This window comes from Oenanthe melanoleuca, chromosome 5, assembly GCF_029582105.1.
Source record: "Oenanthe melanoleuca isolate GR-GAL-2019-014 chromosome 5, OMel1.0, whole genome shotgun sequence".
NCBI lineage: Eukaryota > Metazoa > Chordata > Aves > Passeriformes > Muscicapidae > Oenanthe > Oenanthe melanoleuca.
In genome coordinates, this window is record NC_079339.1 from 3,877,055 (window position 1) to 3,903,322 (window position 26,268).

Below are 26,268 nucleotides of genomic sequence, written 5' to 3' on the forward strand. Positions count from 1 at the left end.
TTTTTGTGGGGTGTGAGTAAAGATTAATGGGAAGCTGAAAATCAATCAGCTAAATTTAGATGGAGGTCTAGTTCCAGTTTGTCAGACAATGAGAATGTGTATTTCATCTGCTTGTCTTTCATTTGTGTTATCACTCAGGCTCAGCCTTTCTTCCTGAGTCTCTAAGCCCATCAGGTCATGGAATTAACACAATGTTCCTTTACTGTGAGGGTGAGGGTCTGACAAAAGCACAGCAAACCCAAACTGCAAAATAAACTGTGTTGTCAGTTATACTTCCCCAGCTCTGGTAGTTGGTGCAATTTTCTGGCAGTTAATAGGCTCTAAATCATGAAACTAATCAGAAATAGGCCTGAAAATTGTGCTGGCTCTTATTTACTTTCTTTTATCTTGATACAACTTCTTAAAAGAATATTTTAAACAGATCCTTTAAACATTTGTAGTAAGAGGCAATAGATAAAATGTCATAATTTCCATATGAAGGAGTGCAATTCCTATACAAAAAAGCCATTTTATCCTAATATGGTCTCAGAGTCTAAGTAACGTATTCTGTCACCAGAACTTCTGCATCAAAACAATTTTTCTGTTTCATATCCAAGAAGAAATGTTGAATATTTAAATCCCACATTCTTTTTGATCTTAATTCCCTTCACAGAAGAGCTCTTTAGGTCTCATCAATGTGCTCTAGGTGCAATATCTCAGTATATTTTTTATATTATGGGATCTAACCCAAATTAAGAAACCAAAGGGGAAGAAGCTAACATGCCTGTAAGGGAAAATGATTCTGCTCAGAGCACATAGCAGGGTAAAGCATCAAACAGAAACATAACAAAAGTCTAAAGGAAGGGGTTTCATGCCTTGGTGCAAAGTGCTTGCTGAAAATCCAGCATTTGCCTCCCTTCTGATTTAAAAACTTTGCATTCCTGCTGACTTCCATGGTGTTTATGTTCAAATAAGTAAGGCACCATGAGGCCATACAGTACAACTGCAATTTGCAATAAATTATAGCAGATTAAACAGCCAGCTAATGAAATACAAAGAGGTGTTTAAAAGTCTCCCTTGTAAGCATTTATGTTTCAGATGTATTAACTACATGAAAAATAAACATTGTCCAGAAAATAAATGTATATTATGTTGTTTATGAATTTATACTCTAATGGCACAAGTCCTGAACCACCAAGGCCTCACTAAATGTCTTGCCAAAGCCAGGGGTAGATTTTACTTGGGTATTCTCTCAGTCATATCCATCCCTTGAAGTACAGAGGCTTTGAGCATCAAAATGCAGGATTGCTTTCCTCCTGCTTAAGGTTATGTTCATGATGGTTTTGTGGTGGTGGCCGTGTCTCCACTGCTGGATGAGCCCAGCCCAACCACCCCTTACCCCTCAAAAGCCACCCTGACCTTGTGCAGGCTGGGCCAGAGAAATCAATATGTTTTCCCATTTGAGAAATGGTGTAGAATGTGAGGAAAGTTATTTTAAAATAGCTTAAAATTTGTATTGATTTTCTGGATCAATATTTCAGGATTTTTGAATTCCCAGGTAGCCATACATCCACCCTATGTTTTGTTCCCATCTCTCTGCATCTATAAATGATAGTCTGAGCACATCTCATGCTGTAGAGAGAGAACCAGCTATGCACCCAACAACCCCCATACTGTACTACTGAGGAGGAAAATAATATTTTAATAGTAGTACCAAAAATCCAGTTGTACTGGCACTAGCTACTATTTAAAGCAGTTCTGCCATGCAAGTCAATGAAATAATTTCAATGCAGAGTAATAATGGCCCCTGTGCCATTCCTGCTCTTTGCAGCTGGGTGTTGGAGTGGAAGGAAAGAGGAAGTGAGGGCTGCATCTTCTTTGTTGGCATCTTTTGTGTACTAGCACTCCCTGAGGAATGGGTGAGGACATCACCCAAAAGTGACTCTTGCTGCTGTCAGTGCTCACATGCCACCTGGGCACCCCTCTGCCATGGATGAACAGACCATGCCTTTCATTATGACAAATGAAAACTCGAAAATGAAAATGAAAATGAAAATGAAAATGAAAATGAAAATGAAAATGAAAATAATGAAAATGAAAATGACAAATGGCAAATGAAAACTCCATAGACACGGCTGCCTATTAATCTCCAAAGTGGAATGTAGTAACATTTACACCCAACATGGTTCCAGTCATTAAATTACTGAAAGATTAATAATCCCAAGTATTCAATAAACAGAAATGATGCCATGAAATGTTTTAGTCAAGAGAAATTTTTGCTCTAATGTGACTAATCCAGTTACTTGTTTCTTGAGACACAAGTCACAGTAACTGGAGGACAAGAACATAATGGGGTCTGAGTTTCATTTTGAGAACCCTTTTTAATATTTATTGCTGCACAGATAATTTTAGTTTGCAATTAACAAAAACATCTACTGGTTCCTAGATACTTCTCCCTTTAATGCTTTGGGTAGTTAACATAAAAATGCTTTGAACTCTTGTGTTTTGTTTCTTAGGTGAAATAGCTCAATATGCTATTTAAAGAAAAAAAAAATCCTGAATTTACCTTTAAACACATCAGCTTGCTTAAAGCATTGATGTGGCTGTGCTTTGGAAAGGGATGGAGGAACAGTACCCTAACCTCTTTGGGAAGATGAAGACAGCTACCTAAGTGCAGCATAAAATACATTAATATGAAAGTCCTGAAGGGCAGGAGAGCCAGAAGAACTATTTAATGTTTACACATGCTTTGCATTCCCAAGGATTTCTGTGTACCCAAGGAGGATCCCTCCTGCCAGCTCCTGGCCAGAGTGGGACCCTGTGGGTGGTGGGCACCCTGGAACACTACTGGCCCTGGTGCCAAACACCATCTTCAATCTCCCAGCCCAACTGTTTGCTTTAGATCTCTTATCACCCGTCACCCCCGGGCAGTATTGCTGAGCTGCTGCACCTGGCAAATGGAGTGCTTCAGCTTGGTGTCAGAGGAGATTTTAGTTCTTAAATAGAAATAAACTACAAAAGAGCATTCACAGGGCCTGGGAATGGGGGCTTGGACCTGGGATTTTGGGGCTTGCTTGTTTTAGCACACACTCAAATAAGTTCTCCAAAGTTATGCACTGAGGAGGGTTTGCTAAGGCATACACCTATTCTGATAAAATGCCTGGCTAAGTTTATAAACCTCCTGGAATCTGATCCCTTTAAATATTAAAAATAATCCACTATATTGCATCTAATTGAAACCCACTGAATACTTAGAGGAAAGGAGAGATGAGTCAATCCCAACACCTTTCACCCACAAGTGCACCAAGAGTTTTCTGATCTTCTTTAATCATAGAGCTCCAGTGGCCTGATTCGTCACAGGAGTGCATCTCTAGCCATCTTTTCTTTCCACACTTGGCTCAGGTTTCCACCATCTAAGGAATCACACACAACCTCTTTGGGGAAGAGGGGATTTTCTTTTCTGTTCCCATGTCTGCTGCTCCCTCAGAGCCTGCATTTTTGCTGGTGCTGCACCAGGCCCTTGTCTGCTGTGCTGGAGCCTTGGCTGAGCTGTTAGCAGGAAGGTCAGGGGTGAGTGAGGAATGCTCAGGCTCCATATGCCAGACACCTGGTACACTGGATACCCCCAGACACAACCCAGATACTTTCCTCTCTGCTCTGTGCTCAGGTGATGGGTGTTTAATGCCTCCAAAACAACAGCAGTAAGGCAGAGACACTCGGGAGATGAACTGCCAGTTTTAGTGAATGTCAAAGCATCAGGAAATGACAAACCAAACTTTAAATGCTTCTGCTGTGTTGGATTCATTCTCTCCTTACTTTTTTTTTCCTCATTCTCACCTTCTTTTCTGTGTCATCATCCTCAACAGCTGCCCTGCACCCCACAGTGTGGGGCAAGCCTGGCTTGGCACTGGCCATGGGGCCAGGTGTCAAAATGAAGGGTGAATTGTCCTCCTGGCCTCCCCCAGCCCTTCAGCACAGGGAAGAGGAACTCCACGTGTGGCTTAGGAGTCCCCCTGTCCAAGCAGTGCATGGAGTTCATGCAAACCCCAAAAGAAAAGCCTAGGGATTTGGATGGGAAGGATTTTGTGTGAGTGTTTGTGCACATCCTTGCATGTGGCAATTGTCACATATCACACATTCTACTCCTACAACACTTGATGCCAATAGAGACAATTATATGAGTGGTGGCAAGGAACAAACCCAGGAGTGGTGTGCTCACCAAAAAGGATGGAGAGGATGTTCATGGGCAGCTTAATAGATTTATGTGTAACAGACATGCATTCCCTTGTTTGCAAAAGGCTAATCTGCACCTACCATACAACTCTGTCAGAGAAGCAGCTTCATGCACATAAATCGTGCTGAAATCTCTGATTAGAAGGCATGGGACAATTTTAATTGTTTGCTAGAGTTTTAAAATCACGTTTGCTGTAGCTGCAGGGTGACAATTCTGAGCTATTAAGTGGTATTTTCTTCAGGAAAAATGTTGTGGTTTTGGTGCCTGTGATTCAAAGAGTAGGTTTTCCTGCTTTATCCTGGGTACCTGCAGCCTACAAACCATGTCTATTGAAAGATCCTTGGGTTTGTATTCCCATCTTTTTTTTCCTAGTTTTCCTAGTGCACTGGTGTCAGTGTGGAGCATGAGGGGCTCTCCTGTGTGTGCTGCAGCCACTGAATCATTGTAGAGTGCCTTCATAGCCCAATCATCTCACAAATGCACCATGTCTGCAACCCTGGTGGTGTATATTACTTGTGTATATAATCCATAGGGATTTTTAGCATTACTTGAGTTGGAAAAGTTTATTTCCATGATTTTCCCCCCTCTTTAATGGGAAAAAAATAGCAAATAGAGGTAACTAGGAAGCATGAATAAACATAATTAAACATAAAATGCTTGTAATGATAAAAGAAATTACTTCAGCCAATTAAAACTTTTAACAGAAAAAAACTGTAGCATCAATACCCGAGTACATCAATAGCATTGTCCTTTTTGTAATCAGGATTAGTTTATATTTCCTGACAGCCAAGTGAGAAGAATTCCAAATTGTAGCTTCTTGACCTTTTTCTCATTCAAAAACAGGTCAAGATACTACATGAATAAAATGGGGAGTGTAAAGACACAGTTTGGGGGAGGGGAGACTCAATCACCTGTTATTACCTTTTGTCTAATTATGCACCTTTTAAGAATGTTACTCTTTTCAAATATTGACTTTTCTATTGCTTCTCCTGAAATTGCAATGGGGGAATTGAAGAGCCCCACAAACTGCTTTATCATATAATTAGTTTATCAGTAAATTTGGACCTCGTACATCAATCACTATAATGCATAATCTCCACTGAGACAGAAACCAGGTGTGCGTGCTTCTGCTTTCTTCTTTACAGTATCTACAGCATCATTAGTGCCTATGCTACAGTTTAAATTGAATTCAGCAAAAAGCAATGATCTTACCCTCCTGCAAGCAGTAATACTGCAGGGATAAATCAACATTTTGCTGATTGACAACTCATACTCTTTCCCTGTTGCTGTTTGGGAAATGGTAAAGCATGATTTGTGTATGCAAAAAATTAATTTTGTCATGGATAGAAAAAACACTTGGTTTCAAGGTAAATGCTGTAAAGTGGGCATAGTGTGACAACACCAAGAGGCTGGATACACTGAATTATCTGAAACCACCAGGAAAGGGTCTGCCTGCCCGTTTCTTCTCTATGCAATTGTGGTGTGACTTCCTTTTCAAGTCCCTCTTACTTGTGAGATCTGCACAATCCAAAGGGGGGAAACATAGTTGCTCCTGAGAAGGGGTGGAAGGAATCTTCTTTCAGACACAGCAAGAGAGAACTCCTTTTGGCTCTACCAAGAAAATATCAGGACACTGATCTTTGAATCCTATGTATCTCACAAATCTCAAAGGTGATGTTTATGTAACCCCCAAATTTATAGTATCTTATGGACAAAGGGGTGGAGGTCCAAGTAGAGCAATGTACCCATGTCAGGACTATCAGTTGATTCACAAACTAATACCTTGAAGACCCAATTTTTGGGGGAGCCATTCATAAAAATTCTCTTGGAAGTCAGAGTCTGACTGAAAAATATGGAACCCAGGCTTGCATGTGCATTAAAAATCCAAACAAGTAATTTTTTACACTACTTTTTCATTTTCTGAGTAGTCAAGCACTGGCTGGTAATAATGCTGAAAGGGCTGATTATACCAGCAAGAAACAGCAGCTCCTCTGACCACACCTCTTCCCCAGGAAAATCTCTACACCCATGAAAAAGGCAGCATGTTTGTAGCAGAGAAAAATGGGAATTTCATGGTTCTAATTAATGGTTCTAATGTTCTTAGCAGTGCTGAGCTGAAGCACTTACTCCAGAGTGAGGACTTGTCAGGCTGGCTGTAACATGCTTCCTTTCCAAAATTTAAAAAAAAAAAAAATGTTCTGATTGCAAGCAGATTTATTTTCAGAGTATATGCCTTCTCCTTCACTCCTGAGATAAAGCCAGCAGTGTTTCTAAAGCATGATACTTGCTGCTGCTCATCTGCATGTCTAGTGTGCTAGCAGAAGAGTCTTTCCTCCAGGAATAACAAGTGTGTAATGTATTACATTACTGCTGATTAAAGTAACCTCTCCTGCTACTGTTTAACTTGCCTGGTGGATCATCCAAATACTTGCAGGCACCATCTTATAAACACAGAATATTGAAACTGTGCTGCTTTATGACTGTGCAAAAAGGCTGCTGAAAACATGCTGCCTTAGTGAAATCAGGTATGCACACTAATACTGGAAAGTTAAACGGTATTGTGAAGTCTAAAACAGATAAGTAAAATGCACACTTTAACTTAGCAAATTCTAGGTACAATTATGTGTTTGAAATACCTCTGGAACACCCACCTGGCATTATTGCTGATATAAGCTTATACTGGTATATCAGAGTGGGAAAAGGAATGGTTGATATATCCTTAATGGCAGAATTTGAATAATACAGAAATAGCAGAGCAGGACTTGGCCTGAAGAGTTGTTTGTGACTTAATGAGTGTGTTAGCTATCAGCCAACAGGAGCTGGACATGATTCCTCAGGCCCAGGCTGTTAGTGAAGGCTTTGAAGATGTCTCCTTTCTCATAAATTGGATAGATTTGGACCAGAAAACACTGAGACAAAAGAGGTAGAACTGTCTTCATGCTCACTGACATTTTTAGTTCAAACATGTGAAACCAAACCCACAAGTGCAAGAAAGATGGTGATGTGGTACTTAAGAATGATTTTTTTTAAAGTTCTTAAAGCTGCAAAGGTTATTAACAACCAGGAATCTTTCCTTTAATATATCTTAAAAGCTTATTTATATGGAAGGCCTTAGGTGTACTCGAATTCCAAACACCTGGGTTATTTTCTTTACTTTATTGATCAATGCAGGTGTTCCACAGAAAAGTGCACAGGCAATCAGACTGTCTGAGGGCAGCAATGAGTTGCACACATTTCCCCTAGGATAATTAAATTTTCACAAGTGTGTGGAGTGAACGGGCCTTTGGCATTAACTGATATTAGATGGCAGTCAGGCTTTGAGGCGTAGAAAATACATGTTTTAGCCAGTTCATAAAAGAGTTGGGCTATCTTCTTCAGAAATCAACATCTTCCAATTCTGCCTGTGAGGGAAGAGTGGAGAGGCAGGGCTGCCCCAGCCCATGGCAGGCAGGGGTGAGGCAGCTCTCCCAGCGCTCTGAGGTGTAGAAAATACACGTTTCAGCCAATTCATAAAAGAGTTGGGCTATCTTCTTCAGAAATCAGCTGCCTCCAATTCTGCCTGTAAGGGAAGGGTGGAGAGGCAGGGCTGTCCCAGCCCATGGCAGGCAGGGGTGAGGCAGCTCTCCCAGTGCTCTGAGGTGTAGAAAAATACATGTTTTAGCCGGTTCATAAAAGAGTTGGGCTATCTTCTGAAATCAACGTCTTCCAATTCTGCCCGTAAGGGAAGGGTGGAGAGGCAGGGCTGTCCCAGCCCGTGGCAGGCAGGGGTGAGGCAGCTCTCCCAGCTGCCGGGATGTGGCACAGCCCGGGCAGGGAGCGTGCCATCCCTCCGTCTGTACCGAGATCAAATGCAGCTAGTCAATCAGGGGATACCATTATTGCCTCCGCCATTCAATTTCCACTATCAATAATTTACTTCATTTGCTGCACGTGCAAGGAAGGAGGAGGAGATGGAAAAGCAGATTTTTTTGCCGGGGGTACAGAACCCACCCGCGGGCAGAGCCGGGCAGGGCGCTCCGGTCCCCGGGCTCGGCGGTCCGCCCCATCTCCGCTGATGGACGGGCGGCCCCGCCGCCGGTGCCGGTGCCGGTTCCCCTGCCGGTGTCGGTGCCGGGCTCGGCAAAGCCGCCTCGGGACCGCTGGAACTGAGCTCCCGCTGGGCGCCTGCAGAAAGTCACCGGTGTAACGTTACCTGGGGCGCTCATTAATAAGCAATGCCCGATGATATTATCTTGATTGCATTCTTAATAGGCGGACTACGGAGAGGTCAGCGCGGGAGCGATATTTAAATGGATTGGGCTTGCTTAATACCTGGCGGAGTAAACCAATATCCCGCCGCGGGCGGACCGGCACCCCCCTGGGGAAGCGCCGGGGGAGCGGGGCCGAGCCGGGCTGAGGGGAGCCGGGCTGAGGGGAGCGGAGAGGGGCTTAGGGAGCCGAGCGGAGCTGAGGGGAGCGGGGCTGAGCCGGGCTGAGGGGAGCGGAGAGGGGCTTAGGGAGCCGAGCTGAGCTGAGGGGAGCGGGGCTGAGCAGCTGAGAGGAGCAGAGCGGGGCTGAGGGGAGCTGAGCGGGGCTGAGGGAGCGGAACCGGGCTGAGCGGGGCTGAGGGAGCCGGGCTGAGCGCAGCTGAGGGGAGCGGAGCTGAGGGGAGCGGAGCCGGGCTGAGCGCAGCTGAGGGGAGCGGAGCTGAGCTGAGGGGAGCGGAGCCGGGCTGAGAGCAGCTGAGGGGAGCGGAGCTGAGGGGAGCGGAGCGGGGCCGGGCAGGCGGGCGGGGCGGGGGCGGTGGCGGGGCCGGGAGGCGGTGCGGAGACTCGAAGCGGGGCAGCGCGGTGCCTACGGCCGCCGCAGCCGCTGCCCGGGGGCGAAGCCGCTCGGCGGGGAGAAGGCGGAGGGGCTGGGCCGGGAGGCTCCGGTTGAGCGGCGGGAGTGTGGGATCCGGCTCCGCTGCCCTCCCGCCCCTCATAAAGCTTTGATGAGACACTTGAGACGCCGACTGTGTTGTCGAGGCGGCGGGAGGCGGTCGGTGGGACTGGGCGCCCGGGAGAGGATGTGACTTCCCGGAGGGAACCCGGACAGGCTTTGTGTGGACGACAAGGTACGCGGCGCCCCGCCGGGAAACTTGAGGGGCCGGGGGCGCGGTGGCCGCGGAGCTGGGCGGGCGCTGGCCGGCGAGAGGCGTCGGGGAGCGGTGAGCGCGGGGGAGGGCCGGGGCAGCCCCGCGCCGCTTTGTTCCCGCACCTGTCGGCGCGGCCGGTGCCCGGCGGGGCTTTTGCCGGGGCCGGCGGCAGCGGGAGCGCGCTCCCGGCGGAGCGAGGGGCGGCGGAGCGCGGGAGCCGGCGGCGCTTCCCCGACGGCGGCGCGGGCGCGCGGCGGGGCGCGGCGGGGCGGGCGGCAGGCGGGAGGCGGCGGCGCCCCCTGGCGGCGGGCGCGCGGCGGGGCGGAGGCCCGGCCTCCTCCTCCCTGAGGGGCGGCGGCGGCGGCGGGGCCCGGCCGGGGACGGGAGCGGGAGCGGCGGCGGAGCCCGGACCTGGAGCGGGAGCGACAACGGGGCCCGGCCGCGCAGCGGGAGAGGCGGCAGGGCCCGGGCCGTGCAGCGGGAGCGGCGGCGGCGGGGCCCGGCCGTGGGGCGGCGGCGGGGTGCGGGGAGGGCCGGGCGCCGTCAGGGAGGGGCGCGATGCACTTGTTGGAGCTGGACGGTCGCTGGAATGTGAGGCATGCCGGGCACCGTCACCGGGATCCGGTGCCACGGGCGCTTCTCTGCTGTCCCGCTTCACCGGTGCCGCCGGCAGGGAAGCGAAGGGCAGGCGGCGCAACGAAGGTGTCGGTGCTCGGGAAAGAGCCCTGGACCCACCGGCTGTGGATTCATATCGGGGGGTCAGACACGTCTTCACCCAGAAAAAAACCCTGGGGTTAAATGGTAAATTTGTTTAGGAGAGGTTTAATTAATACTGTGGAAATCGTGTGCTGTCCCACAGATTTTTTTTTTTTTTTTTTTTTTAGGATTAAAAGCATGAGGTGTTACAGCTGTGGGCCATGCTTTCCTTTTGCTTGGTTGTTTTTAAGAGGTGCACTTGGTGTCTTGGTTTGTACATTCCAGTTAAGATATGTCCTTTTCCGCTCAGTTTATTGTAGTTTGCTGTTCTGAGGTTATGCAAGATCAATAGTCATTACTTATTTATGTTTCTAGTAACACAGTTCTAATGAATGCAAAGAATCTATCCTGGCAATATATTTTTCTTCAGCCAGTATTTCTGTAATCTTTAATTCATGGTGATAAATAGATAAAATGAATTTCCTTGGTTGTCTGTAGATAGGAGCAAAGGTCTGGATAATGAGATGCCTGCTTGTGGGCAGGAAGAACTTTCACAGCACCAAGTTTTAATGGCTTTTGGGTCACAGAAGTGAAGACTTTGCTCTGTTTACACGAGTGGCTGTCCCAAGAAGATCATCGTGTTGTGTGCTCTTTGGTGTTGAGTAGTGCCTTTGTGTAAATCCCAGGCTCTGCTTACCAAGCTGGATTGCTGTCTGGAGCCCTCAAGTGAAAGCCCAGCCCCAGTGATGGCCCAGAGTTCGTGTGGGTATAGAAGAGCGTAAGCAGAGGGGATGCTCTTGGCTTCATGCATGCTGCAAATGCTGTAGTTTGGCACGTGAGAGGAGGGAGCAGCTGTTAGGGGGATGCTGTGGCTTCCTGTGTGCAGAGTTCCAGGGCACTGGCTGTGTAAACAGAGCCGGGAGAGGGAGAAGACAGATAGTGATGTTCTGCAGGAATGAGTGCCGTCCCTCACCTGGGTCTCAGAGCAAAGCAGTGACTCTGTTTCAGCTCTAAAATATCTGTTTTCTGCTGTAGTACTACCACTAACGTTCAGCTTCACTGAGCCTTGTCTGGGAAAACCCATTTGTAAGCAGTGCACCTTCTGTTCATGTTGCAAGCGCTCGCTGCTTTCAGGAGCTGCAGGGTAGATCCTGTTCTTACATGGCTGTGAAATCAGGGTAAACCAGGTGAGAAAGATGAAAAAATTTTATCTGAATAATCCAGATATAATGGTGGAGGAAGATGGGAAAAGACTTTTATCTTGGATGGAGTAACACTTTTTTCAGTTCAGTCTAACTTCAAGCAGTGTGCTGTTAAGCACCAAGGCATTATGTTGTAAGAGTAGTGCCTGGGAAGTGCTGCAATATGCTGGAATACTACAAAATGTAGTGCACGGATGCAAAGGTTTTTAAAGGCTCATTAATGTGAAAAAAATATAGGGGAAAATAAGGTTCTGTGCCTTTGCTTAAAAGCTTTGTATATGTGATGGTGCTGAGCTGGAAGTGGCTGCACTTAAGTCTGTGCAGTAGCTGTAGCATTTGTGCAACCCTTACTCTGCTGTTGCTGTAAGGAAAACACAAAAGCTGCACATTTTGCTCAGATAATAATTCAGGGAGTGCACGTATAAAAGCAGGTCACAAGCATCTTGGAAGTAGGAGACCCTTTCAACCCTTCTACTGGTAAGCACTGCATGAAAAGGAGAAACAAGTCACTCTACTGGGTGACTTGTGTAATAAGTATGGTCCTATTAAAGAAAAAAAAAAAGGTATTTCTCATACCTGCCTTCCTGGTTTGTATAAAAGGCTGAAAAGTTCTTCTAACAATGTGCCCCGTGCCTGCACTAGAAACCTCACATTAGGCATTGTGTGAATTGTTGGAGGCTCCACTAGAGAAGGATATGTGCTTTTAATAGGCTAATTGCTAACTTGTCTTGACCTGTCAAGCATATGTTGTGAGCACTTGGTTTCTGCTAAATAGCTGAAATGCTGCTTAATTGGGAAACTCTCCATCATTTCTTAGATCAGTTCATACACTGGCATTCTTGGTAATCCTTAGTTGTAAACACCCTTTAAAAGGAAGCTTTTAAAGGCTCTGAAGCTGAGGCTATTTTTGTGTGTTGCTGAAATGAAGTGCTAACCAATAACCTACTGTCTTCAGTTCCAGCTGGGAGGGTTCTGTAACAACTCTTGTGTGCTGTGATACACCATTAGGAAGCAGCACAGGTGTGTGCTGAGTGAACTGCCTGATAAATGAGTTGTGATGGGGCTGGCAGGCTGTGTCCCCTGTCTGTCAACTCACAAATCTTACTGCTTCCTTATCCATCTGTTATTCAGTCTTATCTTTGACTGCAGGTTCTTTAGGGCAGAGATAGCCTTGCCTGTCTTCTCTTTCTGGTAGCCAGCAAGAAATCACCAGTGCTCTTGTAACATAAGCAGTAAATAATGGATTTTGCTATGCAGTGCATACAGGCAGCTCTGCCATGGCATCTTAAACTTGCATGCTATCAATTCCAGGTGCTGAGCAGTCCAGTGAGGAGCACTGTTTGTAGGAGTTGTCCATGCAGAGCAGGGCAAACAGTCTTATGTGTAAAGTGCAGGTGATCTGTAGGGGCAGGCTCAGCCTTTCCGTCTCAACATTCAGGACATAACCATCAGGCAGCTGTGACTGGTGGAGTTCAACTGCTGTACCCAACAGCAACAATGAACATGAAACAGTCTGAAACACTGGAAATGCCACGGACATGACTGACCAGGAGACAGTCTTACAAGAAAAAAAGTAAAAGACAGCCTCATCTTGGGTACAATGTCTGCCCTTTACAACTAGTGAACAGAGGGCTGACTGGGATATACCAACCTGATGTGATTGTAATTCTTGGTAACACTGGTACCAGTGGTGGTGGAATGTCCCCTTACAGCACAATTTAGGCACCATGAATAGATACAGCTGTCTAAAGATGAGTACCATGGAAGCAAAAGGAAACTTCATTTAGTGATTTTTCATGCCCTTCTGGCAGCTGCCATAAGGCTGTAGCAGTTAGATACTTTCCTTGGTAAGAATATTGTATTTTTCAGGGAAGTCAGTTTCTGAAACCAGTTAATTAGGACAGTTATTTCTGGCCCTGGCATTTGTAGAGAACAGAAGGCATGATTGTTCTTCTATTTGTTTCTCTGAGTCCTTTGATCGACTAGAAGCTCTCAATGCTTTACGCTATAAATTACCTCAATCCTTTGGCAGTTCATTTCTTTTCTTGTGTACTTGGTTAGGAAAATGCAGAAATCCTTGTGAGTCAGCTACAGACTACTATAAATTATGAAAAAATGGGGGAGGGGGTCACATTTCTCGTTAGGAAAGTCAGTTCTAGGAGGATGGAAGGATCCTGGTTGCTGAATTTGAGATAAGCATCTTAGAGTATCTCAAAATCTGAGCAGCTACTGCCACCTAGAGATGCAGGAACCACATAGGGTGCTCGGGCTGTCTCCAGCAAGGGAGCCTGCACCTTTAAAATGAGTTAATCCCAGTCCTTACTCCACAGTATCAATTTAGTGTATGAGTGCAGACTTTTTTTAGCCCTGTAATTGATGATTACCTGTGAATCCTGTTCTAGTAATGCAGGTAACTAAATTTTATAGAGAGTCTTTATGTGGCTTAAATTGGTAAGCAAAGAAGCATCACTTTCAGTGATCATTTGCTGATTTAATTTAGACTACACTTAAAGAAGTATTGCAAGTCAGATTTATAAGGGTTTGGTACAGCTGTTGCTGAGGCTTCATGGCCTTTGTAAAGCTACACCAGTAATGCAATGGAGAATTAGTCCCTTAAGGATTTCAGTTCATTTGAAGGTTGGTTTCTTCCTTATCCCATCTTTGAAGTCTACTTGTTGTACTGTCCTTTAGTATATATTTGCGGGAATAGAAAAAAAAAATCTGATTTTCCCAAATGTATCAACTCAGCAGCCTTTGGATTGGTTTCACTAGATTCAACATTTTCTCAATTTAAAAATTAAGTTTCAAAGTTAAGTTGAATATGTAGCTATATGTTGCTACCTTAAATCTAACAACTTGGAATACACTAGTATCTGCTCCTATTTTGTGTGTGTGTGTTTTGTGCATCGACCTGCTATAGCAGTTTCTTCCTCTGCATTTGAGAGAAAAGCAGTGTTCCCTACTTAATTTGCTTCCTGATTACAGAGGGAAACAATGAGCCTTTTTTACCTCCTGAACTCATAATCTCATGTTCAGTTATTTCTGTTTGACTCTTAGAGGCACAGTATGTTTTAGGGCTTTTTTAATAACTGCTAGCTCTCAGCTATCAAATGCCTACTGGAATAAGCAGACCAACACAACTGAACCTGGAGCTGATAATACCGTCTCACAGAGCCCTGAAAATGCAATCCTTAGTAAATTGCATGTACTGTATAACTTTCCAGGTGGTGGGTTTTGAAATTTCTTAAGATATTTGAAGGCTGACAGGGTACATTATATTGTGATAAGAGCTTAATCCAAAACCTTTGAGGGAACAGTGTTTTCCTGTGGGGAAATTGAGAAACTGTGATACGGGGATATTTGCCACAAGTCAGGAGGCAACTGCAAACTGCTGATGCCATATCAGGGTGCAGGAGAGCTGTAATACCAAAGTAGAGTTTTAAAAACTATCCTTGGCTCACTGGAGCTCCACATCAGCCTCAACCTTTCCAGTTTGTGCATTGAGTTACAAGTAGGCTTTGCATAAATGCAGGAGGAATCTGAAAAAAAAAAAAAATTGAACTAGGCAAAACCTTGAGCAAAATGCTGTTATATGCTCATATGTAAAGGACTCAACCCAGAATCCTGTACTATATGTATTTTAAAATTGAGTTAAGCTTAATCTTGTGCCAATTCTAATGCATATTGTGCCTTATCTAATGTGATCTAAACACTGTTTTTTTTAAACACTGCTCCTGGAGAAATGCTGTTTCATCAAGATCAAGAAATTAAAGGTTATGATCTCTGGATTCCTTAGTCTGTTATGCCATTTTCTTTTTAAGCTTGGTGCAACATCTAGTATCCATATGGTTTAGTTTATCCATCTTTACACTAGCCATGGTGCTCTTGTTGAGTTTTTAGTACGTGATACACTGAGAAGAAAAGAAATCCAAACTTTATTGAAAGGCTGGATTAGTAAAGCCAACCTCTCCCCTTAGTCATAAGTGTCACTGTACCACAGAAGTGTATGGATACTGTTGGGATGAGTGACAGGACTTGCTTTGTAGTATTTCTAGGTAATTCTGCCTGCTGGCTGCCTCCACTAAGGCTTGGATCTTCACTTGCTATTTACATTCCTTCTGAGTTGATTATCCAGTTTGACTGAGCCATAAATGCTGAGAGACAAACGCTTTTTGATAGAATTTGTACTGAGAGCCAGTGTGAGAAGGAAGCAAATTCAATAACAAGTTGAAGCTGGCAAGAGTGATTTAAGCAGAGCCCGTGCCAGGAAACTGTGGTGAGCTATCTGAGCATCATGACCACCCTTTATCGTTATAATGGGCTGAACCAAAACTAGAAATAAACACATCTGAACTTCTGCCTTTTTGCTTTTCCAGATATAAACACTACTGTTTATGTCAATGGCATGATTTTTTTGTTGTTGTCAGCTTGTGCCTTGTAGACTGGTGGAAGGACTGTTCTTATTTTATGTGAGGCAAAGAAGGATGCTTCACATGTCATTACAGCAGCAGAGTATTTACTGGTGTGGCATTGGCAAAGTGATGCCAATGAAATGGTGCAAAGAGAAGAAGCACGTGCTTCTTTACGCCTTAGCACAGATGTACAGGTTTTTTGACTAGCAAGAGACATCTGAAAATGAGTTTTGCCCCTAAAAGCTAATGATTGGCACAGGAATTTAAAACAAGGAATAAAGCTGCCTTCCTTGAAAGACTCATTTAAGTCCTTTTCTCTCTTGGCTTTGCACTAAGGATAAATTTCTGCTATCCCCCGTGCAAAACTTTTTTGCCATTGCAACTGCAAAAGTAGGAGGAATGTCACCAATGAACAAGGTTGTTGCAAAAGAATAAGTGAGTCAATTCCACATGCCTCCATTAAAAAAAAAAAAAAAAAAGGCAAAAATAACATTTAAGAATAAGTTAGTTAGAAGTCTAAGCTTCCAAAGAAGTCTGCCTTTGAGAGTGACAAACCTGTAATCAACATCTTGAAGTTCCATAAACCTCAAGCATGAAGCCATATCACCTAGTTCTTAATCAATTTTGTTCAACATGGAAGTGGTTGTATATTTTTTAACCTGCTCTGATTCCTGTAACTTATGAAACTTACAGACTCTCGTGCTTGGAAACACCATAAATCATTTCCCCTGCCTTTAGCTAATGGAAGGACAGGTATGCAGTGAGACCTAGAAAACACAATAAATAACTTCCATGTCTACTTTAAATTAAACACTTTGGAGCAAGTCTTCAGTTGCAAAGCAGCACCAGACCTTTTAGTATTCAAATTGTGCTCACTAGAAAATGGCTGCAGGGGAGCTGCTGATACTCTGCATGTCTTGTCATTTGTCATCTTCAGGCATATGTCAAAACATGACCTGTAGTTTTTTTAAGGACAGTCTTGAGCCATTGGTATTTTAACATAAAGATTGATCTGTGGGTGTGCATTGGGAAAAAAAAAATGATTGGAACTCAGTAATCTTTTTTCCTTTTATTGTTTTGATGGTTATGGTGCTGCTACCCATATTACAAGTAGGCATAGCCTTGCTCTTCTCCATTTAATCCAAATTAAAGATGACCCTAGGTGCCTTGAAAGCTGCCTGGTTTGTGTTTGTAGGGTTGGTAAATACCTGCTTGGGCAATAATACTCCTTTATGGGAATAGGTCTTTCCTGAGTTTAATAATAATCTTGCTGCAGGTAAAAGCAGTCTCTGGTCTGGATGAGATAGGAACTTGTGTTGCATTTCAAATCAAACTTAGAGGTTTTAATGGTGAAGATATTTATATTTTAACACTAGTTTTGTTTCTCTGTTACCCCTTGTTATGTAGTGGTTGAGCCCCCAAACTGGAGTGTGAGGCTAAATCTGGAAAATGAAAGAGGAAACAAAAAGCCATATGGCAATAGCAGGAGTTTCTGCCACCTCACCTTAGGCCCGTGACAACATGCCGTATGCTTAACCTACAGTCAGGAACTAATAATGACACAGATGGAAGTGAGCTAGCATATGTATTTAAAGTAATACCCTGAAGGTTTTCATCAGCATCTTTCTGTGTTAGCCATCTAAATTGCCATGGGGAGATTAGCAAAATATGCATGTGGTACACATGGTAAAGGCATGTGTAGTGGCTGAGCTGAGGGATTTTGAGCAAGAACTCCCCTGTTCTCTGGTTCAGCAGTGACTTGCTGTGCAATCTGGGGTAAAATGTTTAAAATACTTGTGGGCTTTAGGCTACCCAGAAGGAAAACATGGTTTCTGATGTGGTTCCTTCTCACATAAGTATGTTGAGATTCATTGCAAGCAATGCTCTTTGGAGGCTTTGATAGCATGTTCTCCAAAAAATGTTCTACAATTGGAGAGTCACAACAGCTTAAGTACCAGATTTCTTAGCTTTTGCAACCTCTTTTCCTCTCTAACTACTAATAATCTCTGGTATGACATTTTTGCTTTTGATTTTGAATAGGATGGTGACTTCTATAGCTAGTCTATTATGTTGTGGAGATACAGAGGGAGAATACTTAGCTGTTTCCAAGACTAATTGTGTAGTTTAATGTTTCTTGCTTTAACTTTCTCTTCCCTCATGGCCATCCCCAGCTGTTAGAAGAGCAGCTGTCCTTCCCTGCAGCATAGTGGGATCTGCTTACATGAAGGGACAGGTATTGAAGTTTTTCTAGAGACGTGTTTATTTAATGACTGAAATCTCATATACAAACCTACCCTTTGGAGCTTAAGGGCTCTTAGAGTGAGAACAGTGCTTTGCTGGCAGCAAAGCCACTTTCTTCAGTGGGGGGTTGTGCATGAAACAGGACACCCAAGTGAGGATCATGAGGTGGTGTTGGGCTGGATTTTGCATACTTCTCTTTAGAGGCATGTCTAGGCTATTTATCTGCTTAAATCAGTGAGGGAAGAGAAGAGCTAGCCTGCACACCTAGAAAGGCTTTTTCCTTTCTCTTTAAATTGTATTACCAAGTATGTGTGCATCCCTCAGGAGTCCTGAGGAAGCTGCTTTGCTGAAACCTGTGACATTTTGTTCTGATACAGCTATTCGCTATAGTTTAGGTTGTGACCATCTGATTTTCTGACCACATAAATACTGGGCCACCTTTGCAACTGATATAAATCTATGAATGGAACACAGTGGAATTATACCAGGCAGAGACTGTGTCCACCAGAACACACCTGGAACTTAGCACTTCAAAGAACTCCAAGAATTTTTGTGGAAATAATTCCCTATGATGCCACAATCTTTTCTATCTGGTGGCAAGTATGAAAAGTCAGGAACCATGTAACTTCATTTTTAATTAGGGAAGGGAAGGTCCCAATGTCAATGTAATTCACAGAAATCACAGTGCAACACTCCTTGGTGAAAGAAATTACACCATTATACAACTGGGAGAAGGCAGGAGCTGGATTAATTTTTCCTGTAAGACTGCAGGGGCTTTTTTGTCCCTATATGTTCCATTAAATGTTTGTACCTTGAGCAATACAACTAATGAAGCTTGTTTTCAAACCCTTGCATCTTTGCCAGATGTACCTCCTCACCCCTTCTAGTGACTCCAAACCCTTTATCTCTATGGAGCTTGTGAAATGAAGGGAAAAATATGGTGTTGTAAGTCCATAAGCCTATGCACTGGTGTCTGCCTAAGGGTGGAGGAGGAGAAGAGCTTACTTGGGTCAGTCTTAGGTGCTGGCATACTGGTTATGCAGTGTGACCCTGTGTATCCCTCCATTGAATCTAGTGGAAGTTAACCCCCAGATTTTAGGATAGGTTAGGGATAGAGTACCAGCCATAGCAAGTGCAAAAGCCTTGTTTCAATGTGAAACCACTTAGAAGGTGGGGGGAAAAAAAAATAAAAAGTGAAAACTGTAATGCTTTGAAATCTGTGTCAAGTTTCATTGTCATTGTAAAATATCATTGGTGAAAGAGCACTTCTTGCCAGAGTGCTCTCAATACAGTTATGTTAACATACTCACATAATTTTCCAATAGTGTTATCTGCAAAGATAAAGCTGTTGTCACAGCAGGACATGCAGGGCTGGCTGCCCAGTGAAGTGGATTAGATTCCCAATGAGCACATCCTTATATTGTTACACAAGTCCTTGTTATTCTGTTAACATTGATTGAGGTGACTTTGCAAACCCACACATTTCTGCTTCTGCTCTGGTTCTGCTCCCATGGAACTTGGGACTTGAACTCTCCAGAAACTGCTCTGCTACCTCAGTGTAAGCTTTTATTCCTTGCCCTGTGTACGGAAATGATTTCCACAGAGATGCTGTGCTGACAGCTGGACTGAGCATGTGTCAAGAGAGATCCACACACAAGGGCAGCCAGCCAAAAGATGACTGGAACACCACTAGCAAATGCAGGAGTAGTGTTAATAGCTGCCAGGGCTCTCACAACAAGCCATTCTGGTTTCTGGTTCTGCACATCCCAGTGTGCTGATCAGCTGCATTTCAATACTGCCTATGGCTAGAAGTAAGGTGTTCTCTTACAGCAATGCCACACACCTCAGAGTCTTGCAGCAAGTGGGTATAGCCCTTGCTCTCCTCCCCTCACCCCAGTGAGAGCACTGCCTTCCCAAACCACTGCTAACTGCACCATCTGATGATTTTGCTTTTTCACAGTTTCTTTTCCTCGGCAGATCTTCGCTTATGTTCCTGTTGGGTGCCTGTTGTTCTATAGGTCCAAGGAAGCTTCCAGCAGCAGAGCTGCTGCTGTGGGGTGCTTTGCATGCTGTTCAGTCATTGATAGGCACTGTGTGAGATCCAGCCTCAACTGGTGCAGGAGCTTCGGGGTTGTTCCAGGGCTGCTGGACACATGTCACTGTTCCAGGAATCCAACTCACGCTAGATTGCACGCAACATGATCCCTTGTGTTCCTGCTTTGGGTGCCAATTATCCTTGACTTCTGTGTGAGCCTCATGTGTGTACTTGGCAGAATAGCTTAGTCCTGTCATGATTCAGTGCACTGTTTCATACCGAAGAGCCATACTGAAATAGAAGACAAACTACAGATGCTGCTCAAAGGTCTGAGGTTCTGCCTTAATGTTGTTTTGCACACAGGTTGAATTAGCATTGTATAAAGCTCTAGTGGCTATTGAAGCAAATTATTTCAGAGAACTGTAATTATCTGCCTCCATGGAGGAACCAGATATATCTTGGCATGGAGTAATTACTTAATGGATTGGTTTCATGTTGGCGGGGGGTATGTACCCTATTCTATAGGTGAACCTTCCTTTCACAGAAATTGCTTTCATGTTACTTCTGAATGACCACAGGAATGGCATGAGCATACCTTGATGTATACTCTAAAGAGATAAATGCAGTTTTCTGAAGTCAGTTTTGAAATTGGAATTTGCTAATGCACAAGTTTTGGGCTCAGAAGTATTATTCCTACTGTACAGTTTTTGTGACAGAGTAATAGAAGTGCAGCATGTTACTCTAACCATGATCCTGTCAAAAGCAGAAATAAAGCTGTTGGTAGTGTTTTTATTTGTGGAGTACATTCGTTGCATACCTTGGGATCTCAACATGAAATTTTGGCAAAAAATGTTGTGGTGAACCATATTGTGTTTGATATGAACAGGGGCACACAGATTCCCTTGGGAGCTAAGTTTCTTTGTGTACAGCTGGAATCACAACTTCCTGTGCAGTTTGAGTGCCCCAAATATGATATGCTGTACAAACAGCTGGAAAGGCTGTAAATGTGTTGTTGGCTCATCATCAGTTCCCATTATCAAAGTATAAAAAAAGTGCACATCTCTTCTAAGGATGTCATCTCTCTGAAAACCTGTGATAACTTCTGTGAATCTGGTCTGCTATTTCTCCACTTGCACATACTGTCAAAATTCATCCTTCCTGTTTACTGGTATGGGCAGACTGGGTCTGATACCTGTCTGACAGAGATCCTGCTGGCAACACCTTGTAGTCCTGCACTTAATTTAAGTATAATTACCTGTGTTAGCAATGATTCTGCGCTCACTAAAGCAGCTGAATTCTCACTCAGAGCTTTGAAGCGAGCTGTTTGAGTGTCTAGAAAGGTGCAAGCAGAGTTTGTAGGCAGCTCTGATACATGGCTCTGTGAAAGATCAGGACTGTGATGTCATGGCATTATTACTTTGCCATTATTTTCTTTGGGTTCTTTCTTACCTCTGGTTGTCTGAAGTTGTGATTTCTGTGTGTACTGAGGAGAGAGTCCAATAAAACCTTGGAACTCCACAAAAAATGCTTTAGATAGATGCATGCTTTTCCAGGGCCAGTATAGACATTGCTGGAGCTTCTTTGCTCTCAGAAGCGTACCACAGACAGTATTTAGCAACGTGAGATAAAAGCAAATTTCTCATTCTAAAAGTTGTACTTAAAGTTAACACTACTGGTAAATTTACTTGCTGTTTGTCTTGGACTTCAAAATACTTCATAGTCTCTGCTATCTCTGGCATTAAGACTAAGTAGATATCATTACCTCAGGGAAAACCAACATGAGAATAAAAATAAAATAGGTTTATTCTTCCTGGTGAGAAGCACCAACTTACAAGAATACAAATTGGATTTGGGTGTGCATGTATATGTATTGGGGGGTGGGTGCTTTATTTGCAGTAATAAAATGTAATTATATAGTTTGCTGCATAAATAGCCTCAAGGATAAGTAGAGTGTGTCAGACATCCAGTTATGCATGTGATAAAGGTTAATACTATTTGTTCTCAGTACATTTAGTCTTTGCAGATCATGTGCTGACATGCATCCCATTTTGATATCTGTTCACACACTGTGGTAATGATGCATAAAGCAGAAACTCATGCCTGTGGCATTCAGTAGGACTTAGTAAATTGAACTTTTGTGTAAAGATCTTAGAAAATAGCAAGGCACAAAACGAATGTCACTTGCTGCTAATTTTATCTTCCTCCACACACTCCTTTCTGGAGATGAAAGCATGGATCTATTCACTACTGAAAGTTATTTCAACTCACGTGGCACATATTGGGATGCAGAAAAGAAAGTACATGTTCCCAGTTATTCCTGAGGTATCTCTGCTGGAAATATAACCTGTTAAACTACTGGATTTCTGCTTAAAGTAACTAAAAATAATGAAATAAAACAATTAACTGGTGTATTCATTAAATACAAATACCGAAATAAATCGTACAGCAAGGTAATTGACTGCATATGCAAAGTAGCTGTAGATAATTGACATGACCTTCATTTAATGAGCCTGCTTGCCATTAGTGGAGATGACTGCCACAGTTACAAGTCCTTACTCCAGCTGTAATTGTATGGAGTGTATTGGGGTATGAAGGGGGTCACATCTTCCCGAGATGGGGTCCAGTGGGTGAGCTCTGCATTGCTACAGCACCACTGCCATGGAAGCAGAAGGGGCATTCTCCTGGCTGTGGGAATGGATGTGTTCACAAAGCTGTCTCAAATGTGATTTCTGATGGAGTGTTTAAGGCTTGCTCTCAGGGGGGCTGGTATATATCTGTGGTGTACAGGTTAGTGGGACAGCAATAGGACCAAGACTTCCTCTCCTAGAGAGGTCTTCCATCTTTTATGTGGCTGAGCAGGAGTGCAGAAGGGTTGCAGCCTTTACTTGTTCCTAGAAGGTGTGGAGTAGAGAGCTGAACCTCCTACACCTGAGAAGGGAGGGAAAATGAGTGTATTGCAGAACTACAGAGTGATGTTGTAACACCAGTAATTTTTTTTTATTGTATGTTTCTGGGTGCACATCTTGCAACAAGTAGTCATGGCTACACTGTTTGTCTGGCGTTCAGTTGCACTGCTGCCCTCAGAACATGCATTACCAGCCAGGCTGCCCCTGCTGAGAAAAGCTCAGCACTGGTGAGCCTCCGTGGGAAACAGCTGCTCAGTCTCCAGCACAGCCTCAGGCATGGCTGTGCACAGAAATCCTGGGGCAGCTCCATGCAAGGCCTCGTGCTGGTGGATACACCCAACACAGAAAGCATCAATGCCTTGCTTGGAAGTAGCAGGCTGGGAAAATAGGAAAGTAGTTTCCTCCCCTGTTCCCAGCCCAGGTCCCCTTCTACACAGGGTGGCACATTGACTGGCTCGTAATCAGTAGGATGTACACAGTGTGTTAGTGTTTGGTGTTTACAAGGCACTTACTGTAACAGGACAGGCAGGGTCTTTGATCTTTGCAATATAATGAAGGTTTGGTGGTTGGGGAACAGAGAGGAAAAGGACTGGGAGCTGCCATCCAAAGTGTTTTCAGTGACTTTATTGGTGTTACATATTTATTGTTATATGGTGTTACATATATTTATTGGGATGTTTATTGGGATGTTAGTCCTGCCTCGTTAAAATAGAGAGGAACCATGCTGGTTTGATGCTAAATGCCAGGCACCCACAAAAAAACTCTTCACCTATTCTCCTCTGCTGCAGTTGAGCAGAGGAGGGGCAAGGAAAACCCAAAGAGGCTCATGAGTTGAGGTAAGGATTGGGAAGAAACACTTTAAGGGCAAAATAGGTTCAAAACTTAAAAGGTACTAGAAATTTTTATTAACAAAATTAAAAGAGGATAATGAGAATTGAAATAAACCTTTAGAACACTTTTTTCCTCCCCCGTGCCCCCAGCCCTTCTTTCCTTCCCCCTGACAGTGCAGGGAGATATGGGTGTTTTAGTCAGTTTATCTAAAAACCTTTCTTCAGTTTGCCTAGGGAGAGGAGTCTCTTCTGTTATGTGTTGGGGTCCTTCCCATGGGAGGCAGTTCTTTGTGAACTTTTCCAAAGTGGTTCTAATTTTCACAAGTAGCAGTCCTGCCTGGCCTGCTTGTAACGTGAGTTCCTTCCACGGGCGGAACAGTCTTCCCAAGCTACATGGTGTGGGTCCTCTCAGTTCATGGGGTGTCGTGCTTTTAAGGGTGGGCTGTTCTAGTTTGGAAGCAAGGGTTCTCTTTCTCTGCCTGCTTTCTCTGAGTTTCTCACTAGATCACAGCTTTCCAGCACGAGCACCTTTTTCTCACGGGCTGTGCATCCCCCCGTGCACTTCATGAATGACAGGAAACAGTTTGTTGTGTTACAGCCCCAACCACGCCTTGCAGAAGAAGGAGCACCTCCTCTCCCTCCCTCCTTTCACTGACCTTGCTGTCACCGTCATCTTCTCCTCACGTGTCTTCAGCTTTTCCTTTTCTCTGGCTCAGGAGAGAACTGGTGGCTGGAGGTTCCTTTGTTCTCAAGTTCTGTCAGTTTAAAAGTTTATATAGAGTTCTGCAGTGCTGAAAGGTTGATCCCGTCCAGGCTCCTCCTCAGGGAATTGCTCATCATGCCCCTTGCTGTCAGCCACATGGTCCCAGCCCCTCAGAGGAGGAAAGAGGAATTGCATGCATTTTTTTCCTTCTTAGATATGTCATCATAGAGGCATTACCAACCACTTCAGTTGGCTTAGTAGATGTCTGTTTTCAGAGCCAGCCCACGAACTGGCTTTGCCAGGCATGGAGGAAGCTTCTAGCAGCTTCACACACACAAAAAATCACTTCTATGCCTGGCTCTTCCCTCCTCACCAAAAAGTCAAGCTAGGCAAAACCAACACGCATTCATGTGTCAGTTCAACAATAGCTGGAAGGTTGTGTAATTCTACCCATTAAGTGAGATATCTTATTCTGCTAAACTAGCTGATTTTTAGCAACTGCTAATACAAATTGCTATGGTCTCTAAAATCTCTCTATCTCCCAAGTGATAGAATATTACTCCCAGGTGATATTATGCCTTTGTATTAATTAAACCATTTGATAATTTTACTATAAGCTAAGGACTCTCTATAGTGCTCAAGTCACTGTCAAGATAGAAGAACCTGTTTACATTCTGCTTCTGGAGTTCAGCTTAGTCTGGGACTCACCTGCAGAGATGTTTGATCTGCAGTTGCTTGCTGGTAATATTCCCTGTATCTGTGCTGCTAAAGCTACTTTGACATCTTCTTCTACAGTTTTAAATGGGAGGAAGAGGATTGGCTTTTAAGCAGATGTGTTTTCTTGTATCATCAGTATGCTATGTGGGTAATGCCTGTCTAAAAGCTGTTGGTGTTCAGTCTAGCTGTACACAATTTCTTGCCATCCCAGGTGATAGTGGTGGTTGTGTCATTGGATGGGATGTAAATTGATCAAACTTGACACCAGTTTTCTTGCTAAATGGAAGGCATAATTGATTAAGGAAAATTTAATGTGATATATAAAGTACTGTTAGATGTGACCAACCAGCTGTCAGTGGAGGATGCTGAGGGCTTATCCAATTTGTCCTTCCTTTTAAGAGAAGTGTCCATGTGGGTGAAGTTGCACAGCCACAATTCTGCTTTCACATCTGTGCAAGGTGAACAGCCCAATGGCAGTAGTGAACAATGTGGCCTGGTCCAGGGATTCTTCTCTCCTTTGTTCACCTGTCTGGCTTGAAAAGCAACTGATCAGCTCTGGCTGCTGTGCTTACCTGATGAGCGCAGACTTCCTTCTGCTCTGTGCTTGGCTTGCTGCCTCTTTTGCCCTCTTTGTGCTCTGGGAGGCTTTTTGGGGGGCCTAGTGCTCAGAGACATCTGTCCTACAGAGTCAAGAGCTGGCCAGGACCTCTGGGCACTGCTTTGATAGAAACAACAGGAGCTTGGGTAGGAGCCAGAAGAGCTGTTTTCTGTTCATTGCTCTGGTGGCCACAAAGTGTGATGTGAGTGTCTGGGGTTCTTTTCATTTTTGGTTTTATATTAAACAATTCTCTGAAGAGAGAGTGTATAAATATTATTTTTTTTTGTTCCACTGGCTCTGCATCTGTATGTTAGCTGAGACACTCATTTTCAAGACAAGAATTGTCTTGTCTCTTATTTGATAAAGACTAGCAATCTTTGTCCTTTTGTGATTACCTTTCTAAGGCCTCTTTTCTTCCCCTTTGAGGAAGAAATATGCTACCACCTGTAGAATGTTTTAAAAGTCCCAACATAAAAAAGAACTGCCAACCATGTTCTGCATGGCTAGAGCAAACACTATGTTCCTGTGAGTCACAGATGTCAGGTTTGTTTAATCTTAACAAATCTATGCCACAACAACACTATTAAACAGGAAGAGAG

At 44.0% G+C, this 26,268-nt stretch overlaps 1 protein-coding gene across 4 annotated transcripts in view; it reads left to right on the forward strand.

Moving 5' to 3' along the window:
* The window catches only part of BDNF (brain derived neurotrophic factor), a 40,895-nt gene that overhangs the window by 9,080 nt on the left and 5,547 nt on the right, over positions 1 to 26,268 (forward strand). The window contains exon 1 of one of the 4 annotated variants that reach the window (XM_056493881.1): positions 9,009 to 9,308. The exons of 2 other annotated variants lie outside the window; for them this stretch is intronic. Coding sequence is in view for 1 of the 2 variants with exons in the window: in XM_056493885.1 (XP_056349860.1) it covers positions 10,128 to 10,130 (3 nt within the window). In the remaining variant the exon portion in view is untranslated. Of the gene's footprint in view, positions 1 to 9,008; positions 9,309 to 9,879; positions 10,131 to 26,268 lie in introns of those variants that run through there. One more of the 4 variants, XM_056493885.1, reaches the window with a different exon arrangement.